The sequence below is a fragment of the Citrus clementina genome, unplaced genomic scaffold (genome assembly GCF_000493195.1).
Source record: "Citrus clementina cultivar Clemenules unplaced genomic scaffold, Citrus_clementina_v1.0 scaffold_1, whole genome shotgun sequence".
NCBI lineage: Eukaryota > Viridiplantae > Streptophyta > Magnoliopsida > Sapindales > Rutaceae > Citrus > Citrus x clementina.
In genome coordinates, this window is record NW_006263303.1 from 10,677,239 (window position 1) to 10,691,000 (window position 13,762).

At 33.0% G+C, this 13,762-nt stretch overlaps 2 protein-coding genes across 2 annotated transcripts; one reads left to right on the top strand and one right to left on the bottom strand.

Moving 5' to 3' along the window:
• The first annotated feature begins 1,046 nt into the window (after nucleotides 1-1,046).
• On the top strand, nucleotides 1,047-7,087 carry LOC18054498 (casein kinase 1-like protein 1). The gene is made up of 14 exons (XM_006451442.2): nucleotides 1,047-1,579; nucleotides 1,694-1,734; nucleotides 3,447-3,516; nucleotides 3,654-3,802; nucleotides 3,899-3,994; nucleotides 4,083-4,153; nucleotides 4,533-4,594; nucleotides 4,709-4,772; nucleotides 4,858-4,942; nucleotides 5,022-5,148; nucleotides 5,293-5,375; nucleotides 5,449-5,512; nucleotides 5,885-6,027; nucleotides 6,379-7,087. The coding sequence occupies exons 1-14, from the start codon at nucleotides 1,504-1,506 to the stop codon at nucleotides 6,679-6,681; spliced, it is 1,434 nt and encodes a 477-aa protein (XP_006451505.1). The 5' UTR covers nucleotides 1,047-1,503; the 3' UTR covers nucleotides 6,682-7,087.
• A 3,551-nt stretch (nucleotides 7,088-10,638) lies between these two features.
• Nucleotides 10,639-11,536, bottom strand: LOC18054499. Its single transcript, XM_006451443.2, has one exon. It carries the CDS (start codon nucleotides 11,377-11,379, stop codon nucleotides 10,987-10,989), a length of 393 nt encoding a protein of 130 aa, XP_006451506.1. The 5' UTR covers nucleotides 11,380-11,536; the 3' UTR covers nucleotides 10,639-10,986.
• Nucleotides 11,537-13,762: the final 2,226 nt, after the last annotated feature.

Consider the following 13,762-nt stretch of genomic DNA (forward strand, 5'->3'; position numbering starts at 1 on the left):
CTACCTCTTTGATTTTTTTAGCTCGAATGACTTTCCTTTAATTTTATTTCTAAAAAAATTTTTGTACATTGTAATATTTCCCCCTTTTTTTAAATGTCAAACTATACATATAAAAAAGGCAATGGGTTTTGGTCCTGGAGGTTTTAAAAAACAAAATTCATTTAAATAAAGAAAATTTAAATGGCCGTATAAAATCATTTTAAAAAATCAAAATAATGAAACTAATTAATTGCTAAAAAATTAGTAATTATAATCTAGCATTTAAGAAAAAATTGTTCCAACAATAATTCTTAGAAAGCATCTCTATTCAACATATTTTACTGTTTTCCCCCCTCAAAATTGTTGTTCTGAAATGATACAAAATGTATTATTGAATTTTAAAATATATAATCTCATTCTCATTTTTGTTACATAAAAACAGAAATTGACAGATGAAAATACACTCTTTCTCCAAAAATTATGTAAATTGGGATATAATATGATTTTTTATAATTACTTCAGTGAAACTACTAAAATTACAAGAGTAAAAGGCATAACGTTAGTATAATATTGGAACAAATCAAGGTTTAAGATAGGATAAAGATTACATTCTCTCTCTACATACTTGCCATTCTCGTCCCTACACTAGCAGACTCTCTTAAAGATAATATTCCACAGGCTTTTTTATGCAAATTATTTTGTGTTCAGCCAATATTTCTAACAAATCAATTTTCATGAGATAATTAAAAAAAATTACAGAGAATTTAGCTTAGCATTAATGTATGTTTTAAATATGTCCGAAATTACAATTGAAAATAAAATTAAAAAGAAAAAGGGAAACAAAACAAGAGTAAATAAAATCATCATTAATTCACACGCAAAATAAATAACGTGATGAATACGCTCGGATAAAGTCACGTGACTGTGGGACCCCACGAACCAGACAGCCGGACTAAAGCTCCTCTTTGTTTCTGTTTATGAGAAGTTTCGCCACGCGTAGCTAACACGCGTGGTCAAGCATTTCTCTCTCCACGACATAAAAATAAAATAAAAAAGTGAAAAAAATGAAAAAGAAGACCCACACATATTGTCCGTTGTTCAAAGTAATCGATTGGATCAATCAATCTCTTTCCTCTTCACCAATATGCGAGAAAAAACGAAAGTCTTTGCAGATAGAGAGAGAGAGCCGCACAGACAGAAAAATTAGATATGCATATGAAGATAGCAAAACGATAGCGTTTCATTAACCTAACCCTGAGTCCTGACCATAATTTCTTTCCTTTTTTTTCGTTTTTCCTTTTTAAAATCTTGAAGAAAAAGAAACCCTAGATCTTCAAATTTATCTTCCTACTCACATTTTTTGTCGAGGAAATTTCTTTGCAATTTTTATCGGTTGTCGGTGCGGTTGATTCGCTGCAGACTGTCGTGTTTTTTTTATAGCTTTTTAAACTTTCATCTTTCGATAATTTCAGTTTTTAGTTAGGGTTCTGCAATAGGGCTAGGGTTTCAAACGCAATTGTATCGATGGAGCCACGTGTCGGGAACAAATTTCGGTTGGGTCGGAAGATCGGAAGCGGGTCGTTTGGAGAGATCTATCTTGGTTTGTTCAATTCGTCGTTGTAATTTGGCTTTTTCTATCTGTATGCTCTTTTTAATGGATTTGATGTGTGTTGTTGTTGCTTAATGTAATTGGTGATTGAATTGTTTGTGTTAGGCACTAATATTCAGACAAATGAAGAGGTCGCCATTAAGCTTGTGAGTCTTCTTCGCTTCAATTTTATGAATATCTTCTATCTTCAATTTTATGAATATCTTCTATCTTCAATTTTATGAATATCTTCTATCTTCAATTTTATGAATATCTTCTATCTTCAATTTTATGAATATCTTCTATCTTCTATCTTCAATTTTATGAATATCTTCAATTTTATGAATATCTTCAATTTTATGAATATCTTCAATTTCATGAATATCTTCAATTTCATGAATATCTTCAATTTCATGAAGTTGTTTTGTGCTTCATGATTTTTAGTCATTTTCTAACACCCTAATGCATTGCCTGTTTTGATTAGAAACACTCATTTAACCTCATTTTATCAATGGGTTTATAGAACTGTTGGGGTTGTAGACATATCCTTTAATTGGCAATGCAGAGGGTTGGCTTATTGCACATTGTTGAATTTGAGATTTGCAAGTGGGTTACAATCTTAAAAACTGAAGGCTGCTTCAAATTTGGAAGAAAATGTGCTGGGTCTAGCAGGAACTAATTTGGAAATTTTGGCTAATTTTTGCATGGAGTCCGTTCCACAATTGTCTTTTACAATATGTTATTTTATTTTCAACACATCCCCAATGTTAGGAATTTCCAGGTGCACTTGATAATTTTAATTTGACTTGGTGAGTAATATTCTATTGAAATTGACTATATTTGAATTGGAACCTCGGTAGTTCGGCACTCACTTGAATTCTTCTCCTCCTCTTTAAGCCTTGCTGAAAGAAATAGTCATGAGGTGTCTGTATGCAGAATGTGGAGTTGATTATTCAAACAAGTGATTTTCCTTTTTTGTTTTTGTTGGACTTATCAGTTGTGTTGTTAATATAAAGTTTCTTGTTTTTTAAACAATTAAATGGTGAAAGGTCCTATAAAAAAGAATAAAAAAATAAGAAAGGGAAACAAATGAAAAAAGAAAACTATTAATTGGTTAAGAGTGCTAAAAGTCCAAAGTTTATCTTGAAATGCTTGGGGAGTCTTCTTGACCCAATGGTGAATATAATATTGTGCAAAAAGATGTATATTATCAATTTGTTAATAAAGATGTTCTGATGTCACAATATAGATTGAAAGGGTGCTTAGAGAGTCGTTATACTTTCGTTTTTAAATTGAGTAAAAATATCTGCTCATGTTATGCCATTTTGTAAAGGATTTACTGGGAAAAAAATGTTATGGGATGGCTGGTGAATTGTTTTGGTGTTTTTTGTAGCGACTTTTTTGCTATATTTGATTATTTGGGTGACAACAGTAGGGATTCCTTGATCCTTGTGTCTTGTGGTCACATATTTTTCCTGCATGTATGATTAAGTAAAATTTTCTGCATTCATATATTTTATTATGTAATTTTGTGCAGTAATGGTTCTTTACTATGTGCGTAGCAACTTGACATATACTCTTTATGTTAGATATATTTTGTTGTGTTCATGATTCTTATTATGTGGGGAGCAACTTGACAAATACTCTTAATGCTAGAGTTGGTTTTTATTCTATCATGTTGCTTATAGCTCAGAAGCTTTTTAGCCTAGTTAAGTTTGGTGTGATTGATTATAATCTTTGTTACAATGATGACTGGATTTCCTTGTGATATCATGTTTGTGTCTGGTTGGACTTTGGCGTTGACCTTATTTGTTAATCATTGCTTTTCTATAATGAATTCTTTTGGATGTATGAGATACTAACTGTTTTCAGTGTTCAGGAAAATGTCAAGACAAAGCATCCGCAGTTGTTATATGAATCCAAATTATACAGAATACTACAGGGAGGAAGTATGAGATTCTGAATTTTAAGCCTATATTAATTTCATAGAGTTTGAAATATGATTAAAAGCTATTGTTGCTTGATATATTAACATATTTTTTCATTTGTCTGATTACTCGTTTTCCTTTTTCTCTATTTCTGGTAGCTGGGATCCCAAATGTGAGATGGTTTGGAGTGGAAGGAGACTATAATGTTCTGGTGATGGATTTACTTGGACCTAGTCTTGAAGATCTATTTAATTTCTGCAGCAGGAAACTTTCTTTGAAGACAGTTCTTATGCTTGCAGATCAAATGGTAGATTCCATTTGATTATAATACATGTACATAAGTAGCTAGTATGAATGGTTTTCTGAAAATCAATGACTTATGGTAATCCTGTTGATAATTCAGATCAATCGTGTGGAGTTTGTTCATTCAAAATCATTTTTACATCGAGATATTAAGCCAGATAATTTTCTAATGGGCTTAGGAAGGCGTGCAAATCAGGTTTTAATTTAAAATGAATATTTGAGTTCTGATTTTTCAGTATTAGTATATACAATATATGTTGGTTCTGATTCACTTGTGAATATAGGTCTATATCATTGACTTTGGTCTGGCTAAGAAGTATAGAGATACGTCAACGCATCAGCACATTCCGTACAGGTGAGATGATGCATGTGTTTGTTTTTTGATGAATGTGCCCTTGAATGTTATGTGAAGCAAAGCTTTAAGCAATTGTGCATAAATTGGGTGGTTTTTAAAATATTTTGTGAAGGAATATTATATTTTATTGTTATGGTCGATGAAGCTGGATTTGTAAACTTTTAGCTGCTTCAGCTGAGTTGCTGGTAAATTCTCATCCCTTAACATCAATTTTATTGTTATGATGTTGATGTCAATACTCCTAATAATGACGCATTTTGCTAGCCTGGCTTTTTATCACTTTAGGCTGTTTGTCTTGTTTGTCCGTTTTATTCGGTGGATGATTTGCTGTTACTTTGGTAAGCCAATTCTTGATCATGATTGGTCATGAACACTGCAGGGAAAACAAGAATTTAACTGGAACTGCAAGATATGCAAGCATGAATACTCATCTTGGGATTGGTATGCTTTCTCTCCCTGCATTTGTTCTTATCTATATGTGGGATCTTCCCCTTAGATATTGTCTCTTGCTTGTATTATATTGAGTTTTTGTTTCCTGTGCCTTGGATTGTATAGAGCAAAGCCGGAGGGATGATCTAGAGTCTCTTGGTTATGTCCTTATGTACTTTTTAAGAGGAAGGTGATTGTTTTGACCTGCCCTAGCTTTCTTATTTTATATGCTTTCTTGATTGATGTTCTTAGTGATGCCTCCTTTTTCTTTGTAGTCTTCCATGGCAGGGACTGAAAGCAGGAACTAAGAAACAGAAGTATGAGAAAATTAGTGAGAAGAAGGTTTCTACTTCAATTGAAGTAAGTTATTTCTGAAACTGCTGTTGCATGCATACTCATCCTATATGGAAAGGGTAATAAAAGATCTCTTGCTTTTCAGGCCTTATGTCGGGGTTATCCAACAGAATTTGCATCGTACTTCCATTACTGTCGTTCACTTCGATTTGATGATAAGCCAGATTATGCCTATCTGAAAAGAATTTTCCGTGACCTCTTCATTCGAGAAGGTTTGAGTTAATTGTATATTATGTTATTAATATCCTTTTAGGCACTTTTGGGCTTCATGATTGCCATGCCTTTGCATATATATTAGATTTATAGTGTTCATTGATGTTTCATCTTTTCATTGTATCCATTAATCATTGCTTCAGGCTTCCAGTTTGACTATGTATTTGACTGGACCATTTTAAAGTATCAGCAATCACAGCTGGCTACACCTCCAGCCCGAGCCCTCGTAAGTCTTTTTAGCCTGTCGTGTATGATTGGCTTTGTTTTGGATATGTTTGTATAATGCTTGTTTTCGTTAGGTCCCTGGTGCTGGAACTAGTGGTGCACCTCCTGCTATAGCTAGTGGAGACAGACAAACAGGAGGTAATTGATGAAAAATATCTTTGTCATTGTTTTTATTATCTTAGGCAATTGAAGACAATATCTTTGTCATTCTTTTTACCATCTTCATCATTAGTTTTCTAGTGAACGTATTATTGGAGTAACTTTTCACTTGCTTTCTCTTTATGGTTGTCCTCAACTCATTTGTTTTCGTAAACAACTGTTTCTCTAGGAGTTCAATTGCTTTCTGTCTTCCTTTGATGTTGTCATCAACTCCTTTGTTTTGTTCTATTGTTTTAGTTTTTAATGTTTTATACAATTTTGTTTCCAAATATTTTCCTCCTTAATTAGTTTTCTTTACTTATTTTTAAATCCGTAGCCTTTTTGGTCTTTTAATATGTATCCTTGTTGCAGGTGGGGAAGAAGGTCGACCAGCTGGTTTATCTTCAATGGATTCTTCTCGGAGGAGAATGTCAGGACCAGTTATAAACTCTGGAAGTTTTTCGAAGCAAAAGAGTCCAGTTGTAAATGAACCTACAATGACTAAAGACACAATGGTAAGTAATTCGTACTACCTTTTTTGTCCTTTTTCCCCCCGTTCCGGTGTGTGTGTGTGCATGCATGCCCTTGCTATTTAGTTCTTCGCTAGTATTCTTTTCCTGAATGTTTCAAATGCTTTTTTGGCTTGATTTTATGATAAATTGTTGCTTTATATATGCTTTTCATTTGAAATCAGTATGTGATTGGTGGATGCTCTACAGATTTAATGAATGGTATCTGTCCCCACCACCCCCAAAAAACACAAAATCATCTCTTTATCCCGTGTCCTTGATAAAATTGCTTCATAAATTCCAAAACTGTTAATTTTTTTTTGGGTGTTAAACATGCATTATGCTTGGAGCATGCAGTTATCTAGCTCCAACTTCTTGGGGCGCTCAGGTGGTGGATCCTCAAGGCGAGCTGCTGCTGTTTCTAGCAGCCGAGATGCATTTGTTGGTAGTGAGACTGAACCCCAACGCTCGCGCACAACTGAGGCTAGTCCTGGAGCAATGCATAGAATTTCTAGTGGGCCAAGAGGTTCTCCGATAGGATCATCAGATCCCAAGCGCTCATCGTCAGGGAGAAATACCACTCACATCAAGACCTATGAGACTACACTTAAGGGTATTGAAAGCCTGCATTTCGACACTGATGAGAGGGTTCATTATTAGAGGCTTGCCATCCTTGGTGCATTGTTGTAAGTCATGAACTGGTTGGTGTGATGTTACACTTGCAGTAGAATAGGTTGTTCTCTTGGAGTTGTGAAGAAAAGTTGTGACATGAAGCCCGGGCAAATCAGGATATTTGGCTTTTGCACAGTTGATCATTTGGAAAACAAGTTTGAAAAGCTGAACTTTTAAGTGCACAAATTGAGTCAAAGGCAAGGCTCTGTCCGTACAGCTGGGTGTCTTTTTACTATTCTTTTCCGTCGATTCAACAGTCAACCCGTATTTCTGTGGTCAGCTGTTCATTTTAAGCTTTTGATTTTTCATGTTTGAACTCAAAACAGGTTTATAACTTCTTGGCCATGTAAGTCGGCCGCTGTATTGATGTCTTCATTTAGTTTTTAAGTTCTAATATTACTGGCGGATATAGAAAACTCGTAAGGAGGGGGAAAAAATGGTGATTTAAAAGATCAATAATTAAGTTAACAAAAGCATCAGCATTAGGATCGACGGTGCAGAAGCGTTCACCAAGTGAATGGAGTTTATGATGAAAAGTTTGCAGGACCCGTATACTGTTCAGCTCGTTAAAATAAAAAAAATGAATAATTGCATAGAGTGATCAGTTTCTGCAAAATGAACGTTTTATTCACGTCCTATTGGCAAAAAGAACATTTTAATTTTTTTGAAATTTCAACTTAAATTGAAAACTTTCAGCCATTGCTATTTTTACTACTGTTCATTGCGTCGGTTCAACAGTCAACCCTTTTGTCTGTGGTCAGCTGTTCGTTTTAAGCTTCTGATTTTTCATGATTGAACATAAGGCAGGTTTATAACTTATTGGCCACGCAAATCGGCCGCTGTATTGATGTTTCTCTTTAGTTTTTAAGTTCTAATATTACTTGCGGGAGTAGACAAGTCTTGAGGAGATAAAAGATCAGAGGGAAACTAAGAAAAACAAATTTGGTGCAAAACTAAGAAAAACATCAAGCATTAGGATCAACAGTGCAAATCGTTACACAATGTTATGTGTGAAGAGAGTTCAGAAGAAATCATTTGACACAAGAAGTAAGATTGTTCAGTTCGTTATGAAGAAAAGTTTGCCCGAGTCGCATATTATTAAGCTGATTAAAATAAATAAATAAATGAGTGCATAAAAAATTATCAGTCTCTGCAGAGAAACCGTTTTATTCACATCTTTTCTAGTTTTTCTAACTTGTGTTAGACCTTTTAATTAGGATTTCAATTCTCGTGCTATTACTTGTGGGAGTCTCTTAATTTAAAATTTCAACTTAAAATTTATGAAAGCTTTCATGGATTGCTATTTAATTTGAGGCTCAAACTATATAGTACTCCAAGGGTACTGTACCCCATAGTTTAGGCAACTTCAGATGATCAAACTTCATTAATTTTTGTTGTTTTCTAGGATTTAGAAAATTTTGACAAGATCTAATAAATTGATATGAACATGACACGAATAAATAGATTTAAGTGGTCAATAGCTCATTTATGATATGAATAATTATTCAATTAAGTACATTATATTTACTTAAATTAAGTAATGGATGTGTGTTACATTTGCCAAATTCTAATAATCATTTATTTATATTCAAAACAAAATGGATTAGTCTTTAAGAAGGTATTATTACGACATATCTAGAAAATATAATAAAAAAATTAAAATATAAATTTTCTTTTATGAAAATAAATTGGTTAGGTTAGGGTTTGAGAATTTTGACAAGACTAATCAATGTAGTGAGTTTGGGTTAGCTCAAAATTTACACGATATGATAGGATCACGACTTGACAACTGAAATTGCCACCTTTATTTCTAAATACATAATGGTGTCCAAATTATGGAGTACAATAACTTTGGAGTACCATATTCAGACTTTAATGCTAATAGTAAATGAGATGAATTAGATATTACTTTTTGGCTTTGAGTTTATGCCATTATATTGATTGAATCTAATGAATGGGAATTTGGTTTGAGTTTTCAATTTTTTTCTGCAAGAGGTGCTAAAACCCAATAATACTGGCATATTTGGCATACATAGCTTCTATATTAAGTAATGTATCACCAATTAGAATTTTGCTGTGTATCATTAATATGATTATTTGTACCTTTTTTTAATGAAGAGTAATGTCCTAAAATTTTATCTCAAATGATATAACATTAATCAAATAAATGGTATATTAATATAATTTTGGGATAGATAATATTTTGTGATATCTATCACTACTTACTAATGAATGAAAAATCATATTCGACATCATTTAGGATACAATTTATTTATCTCACTTTGTGTTGGCGTTTGTAACCAATCTATGGACGTGAAACAGCCAGAATTTAAGCATCAATACATTTTATTTCATGATTTCATCACAGTACACTGCACATAATATTAAATGGGCCGAAAAACAAAAATGCAAAAGATCAGAAACAACAGGACAATCTAGGCTTACTGATGCATAATTAACTAATATATAATTTCCTCAGGTAAGAAGCTTATTCAAAAAGGAGCCCATTCAATCTTCTCCCTGAAAAGGCACTGCGTGACTGACTCACATACCATGCGTATGCTCTTATTTGAGCAGCCACGTCCACGGTTGACAATCCCTGTGCTCTCTGATCGTCAGTAAGCATAATTGCAATACAAAATACAAGATTAATTTACTAGAAGTCAAGTTCAAATATTATGCTGCGACTGGATTAAAAGAGTAGAAAGAATACTAAACATGAGGCACAGATATCAAGCAGCTCCGTTTGGTGCCCGTCCTCCAGTATCTATGTTGATAATTGTTACACCCAGGCTTTAACATTTTCACTCTAGTATGCAAACAGCAGTGATCATCTCCACTGTACCGATAAACCATAAAACTAATATTATGTAGGACAAGATGGAAACCGCACCCTTGGACAGCATAAGGAAAATATGTCATGATTCAAGCAGACACCGATGGAAAGTTTTAATGTATCTCTATAAACTATAAAGCAGCAGAGGAGGTATACAAGAACTGCCAGAAATGTGACAAGAAAGTAGTATGTTTCTTGGGCTGTATCAAGATAAAAAGAAAAAGGAAATTCAGTTACCATGCCATATCTACTCAAGCTAACTGGCCCTAGGATGACTCTACTGAAACGGGGAGCTCCACAAATGCACCTCTGCAAATTTGATTATTCACAATACAGAACTAGCCCAAGAGATCTAAGTGAAAGAGTAGTGATCATTACCAAGCAAATCTCCCAGGATTTCCTCATTTTGGACCCAGTTACTAAGAGCTCCCACACCTGAACTTATACCATAAGTGAACTGATAGCCTCACAGGAAATGAAGCTTTCCGGTGTTAAGAAAAACAGAGAAAATATAATTGCAAAATCAATAAAACAAAAACATATGTCATCTAGAAATATGGGGAAGTCCAATTGAACCTGGATTATCTATATTGATCCTCATATCAAGTGAACAACAGCAAGACATAGAAAAATGTAATGCAGTATTTGCAATGGTGACTTCCTGAATAAGGTAGACCATCTATTGCTTAGTTTCATTTCAATAACGATCATTGTGATTTGTGATATTTCTTTATCCAGAAATGTGAATACCATACATAAAGCTCTAGGGTTGTGATGCTTTCCAAAGTAAGCTTGAATTAAAGAAAAATAAAAATAAAATCACCTGGAAGACAAAAGTTGATCAACAGGGATGGCTTTTGAATTTTGTAGGTCAAGCAAGGTCTATTCTACATTCCCAAGAAAGCGTTTGACTACTTGTGGGAAATCAGGAACTGAAGAACCTACCTCAAATTCAAGACAAAATTAATACGAGACTAACAGGCACTCATCTCCACCAAATTCTGAAAGAAATATGACACCTTGAAGTCAAAACAAATGAAAACTAATAAATCTCAAAAGAATGAGCAAAGAAAGGGAAATTACAGTCTCTTAACATGCCACAACCAGAAAGAGCACACAACATATAAGTTTTCGTGTTTGGGTAGATTAAACGATCTAATGAAACCAACTCATACGCCATAACCACAATGCCCACCACAACATGTAATCATATCAGAGATAACAAAGAGAAGCAAGATCATTCTTATTGATCAAGAGAAGCCAATTCACAAAACAACTTTATAAATCGTATATTCTTGTTATTGGCCCTCTAGCAATCCAATTCTCTTCCCACTTGGGTGAGCGAAATTCAAACCCCAGATCTCTTGTATCACCGCCAAAAGGTTTACCAATTAAGCTAACTAACACCCAATACTGAAAGATGTAACAAATTGAAGAAAAGAGGGCAACAAATAAGGTCACCACCAACCATGAACCATTCTAGAACACCTGTCCTTAATCCACCTAAAGCTCTTCTTAAACGAGCCTTTAACCTTGCCTTCAACAGTGTAAACCTTATAGCTAGCGACCCTCTTCTTCCTCTGCAGCTCAGGATCATTAAAGCTCCAACTTTTTGAGGTTGATCCACTTGTTGACTTGCCTTTCTTCAACTTAAAATCGTTGCTATTGTTGAGGGGAGGAACGGTCACTGATGCTGCTGCATAGCTTGCACTGTAACACCTCAGATCTTGCATGCTGTTGATTCCATAAGAGGAGGGTCCCGTTGTTGTTGGGCCGTTGCTGTAATTCTCAATCTGCATTCGTCCATCACCGCCTCCGCCTCCATATGATCTGGATCTGAAATCATCCATGATGCTTTTTTTCGAAAAATCTTTTTAAATTTTATTCTCTATACCTTATTAAAGCTCCACCAGCTCCGTTCGCTGGAGTCGCCAAGTTTGTTCTTTGGTGCTTTGCGTTTGTGACATTCTCTTTCTTTCACTGAGCTGTTATTGTGAGAGTTTTGTTAAAGCGCGACAAATTGGTGGCTGGCAACTCCTTTGCCTTTGGACCTTGACATGATGTGAAAAACTTTTACCGACGGTAACTGCTAACTAGTAGTAACTACTCTGAAAATTGGAACTGATACGATTTGTAAAATAATTAAATAAAAAACGGATAGTTAGGCTTAGAGTTAAGTCAATAAATTGTTATAAATTAAAATTAAAATTAAATTGAATTTTAACGACATACAATTTGAATTGTGACAGTTTCGTTGTGAGATAATAATATACCATTGATAATTTTCCTTTTTCCTTTTTCATTTTAATTCATAAAAAGGCACCTGTACCCCAAAATTTTTAAAAAATAGTCAGGTAAATCATAAATTTTTAATAAGAGAAATTAAGACTTCCTTTTAACTATAATATCTTTAGTAAATAGTAACCAAAAATTAATTTTAATTTTTAATAAATACAAATACAATTTAAATAGCTTAGTTTTTCTAATAGATTAATAATATTAGAATATTAAAAATATATAATAATTTTTAAAATGTAAATTATTATATTTATTTTAATAATACATTTGTATTTATTATAAAAATTTTAAAATAAATCTTAAATAGATTTTACAATTGATATTGTATATCTCATGAATTAATAATATTGAAATTATTTTATTTAATATTAAAAATAATTTTAAATTTTTATATATTATTTTAATATTATGTTTCTATTTATTATACAATTTAGTTTAATATAAAATAAGATTGTAAAGTATTAAAATATTTTTAAAAAAATTAAAATTATTTTAAAATGTATATAATATCATATTTCTATTTATTATAAAATATTTATAGTAAGCTTTTTTAAGTTAATAAAGCTAAAGGGTATTATAGTTAAAAGGGGACTTTAGCGTGCCTTATTGAAAATTTGAGAGTTTATATGATTATTTTCCCACAATTTGGGAGTATATGTGTCGTTTTTCCTTTTAATTGAGAAGAAAAAGTATAATTTGGAAAACATTACAATGTTATGTTTTAGTTCGTGAGGCTTGCTAGTCATGTTTCCCAAGTAGTCCAGGACTGCATGTGGGCACTTCAGTTTTGATTGGATATGATTTATACTACATCCAATCCAACTTAAAAACCAAAATTGAACCAATATAAAATAATTTCATTTTGAAATTGTCTATCCACCCTTGGTAAAAGTAATGTGCATTTCACACTAATGAAGTGAATTGTAAAAATAGCCATATAACTTATAATATAAGCATCGTGCCTCTTGAAACATATTATGAGTTGTGCATTATACTAATTAATTTATAAGGTTTTATGTATACAACATTTTAAAATTCAAAGAGTATGTTTATAGATGGCCAATAGGTTGGGCCACACGTGGCACAATATGCGTTTGTAGAGCATGTAACAACATAGCACGAGCATGCTTTGGTAGGGCATGCGGCACGACATGGCACACACTTAGGCTAAGCATGATTGAGAATTTTAGGCATGTAGGCATTAAAAGGTAAGCATGATTAGAGATGGCTCAAAGCAGACAGGATAACTCACAATAAGCACACTTCATTAGTGGGCTAGCATGTGGCCAATGGGCCATCAGTAGCACGCGTGGGCTAATATATATGAAATTAAAATTTGTTAATCATGTTATAAATAAAGAAAAATTTTAGGTCAAAACAAAGTACTTCAAGTACCTCATTATTAAACTTATATGAAGCCAATTTTTATTGACACACAAAACAATCATATGCATCACATATATATAGGTAATGAAAGCCAGGGGGGTGCTACATTTTGAATGTGCGATTCTTCACCAAAGTGGTGAGCCATCATTTCACAACACTTCCCCTTGAATTACTACTTTATTAAACTTTATTTCCTAAAGTGCTTAATATTGCCTCGTTAAAACCTTGCTAGTAAAACCTAATGGAACAAAACATAATAGAAGAAAAAAGAGTATAATGCATATTTTTCTAACATAGCTACATAAACTCTTATTTTCAAAATATGCTCTCCTTGATGAAATATATTCTCAAAGGTCATATATAAATTTGATAATTTGTTAAGTCGATGCATGCCAATATTTTGGACTAACTTCTCAAATGCTGATGTGAGCAAAGATTTAACAAAAAGATTAGTAAAAGTATTAGTGGAGCATAATTGCTTGACATAATTTTTTTGTCCTGTTGTACCTCATGAGTACAAAAAAACTTTGGTGAAATATATTTAGTTCT

What these genes read in the sequence shown, in the direction of transcription:
- LOC18054498 (XM_006451442.2), top strand. Translation starts at nt 1,504, where the DNA reads ATGGAGCCACGTGTCGGGAACAAATTTCGGTTGGGTCGGAAGATCGGA. An exon ending in CAGAATACTACAGGGAGGAA is followed by an intron (nt 3,517 to 3,653) that starts GTATGAGATTCT and finishes TATTTCTGGTAG; the next exon opens with CTGGGATCCCAAATGTGAGA. An exon ending in ATGTACTTTTTAAGAGGAAG is followed by an intron (nt 4,773 to 4,857) that starts GTGATTGTTTTG and finishes TTTTCTTTGTAG; the next exon opens with TCTTCCATGGCAGGGACTGA.
- LOC18054499 (XM_006451443.2), bottom strand. Translation starts at nt 11,379, where the DNA reads ATGGATGATTTCAGATCCAGATCATATGGAGGCGGAGGCGGTGATGGA.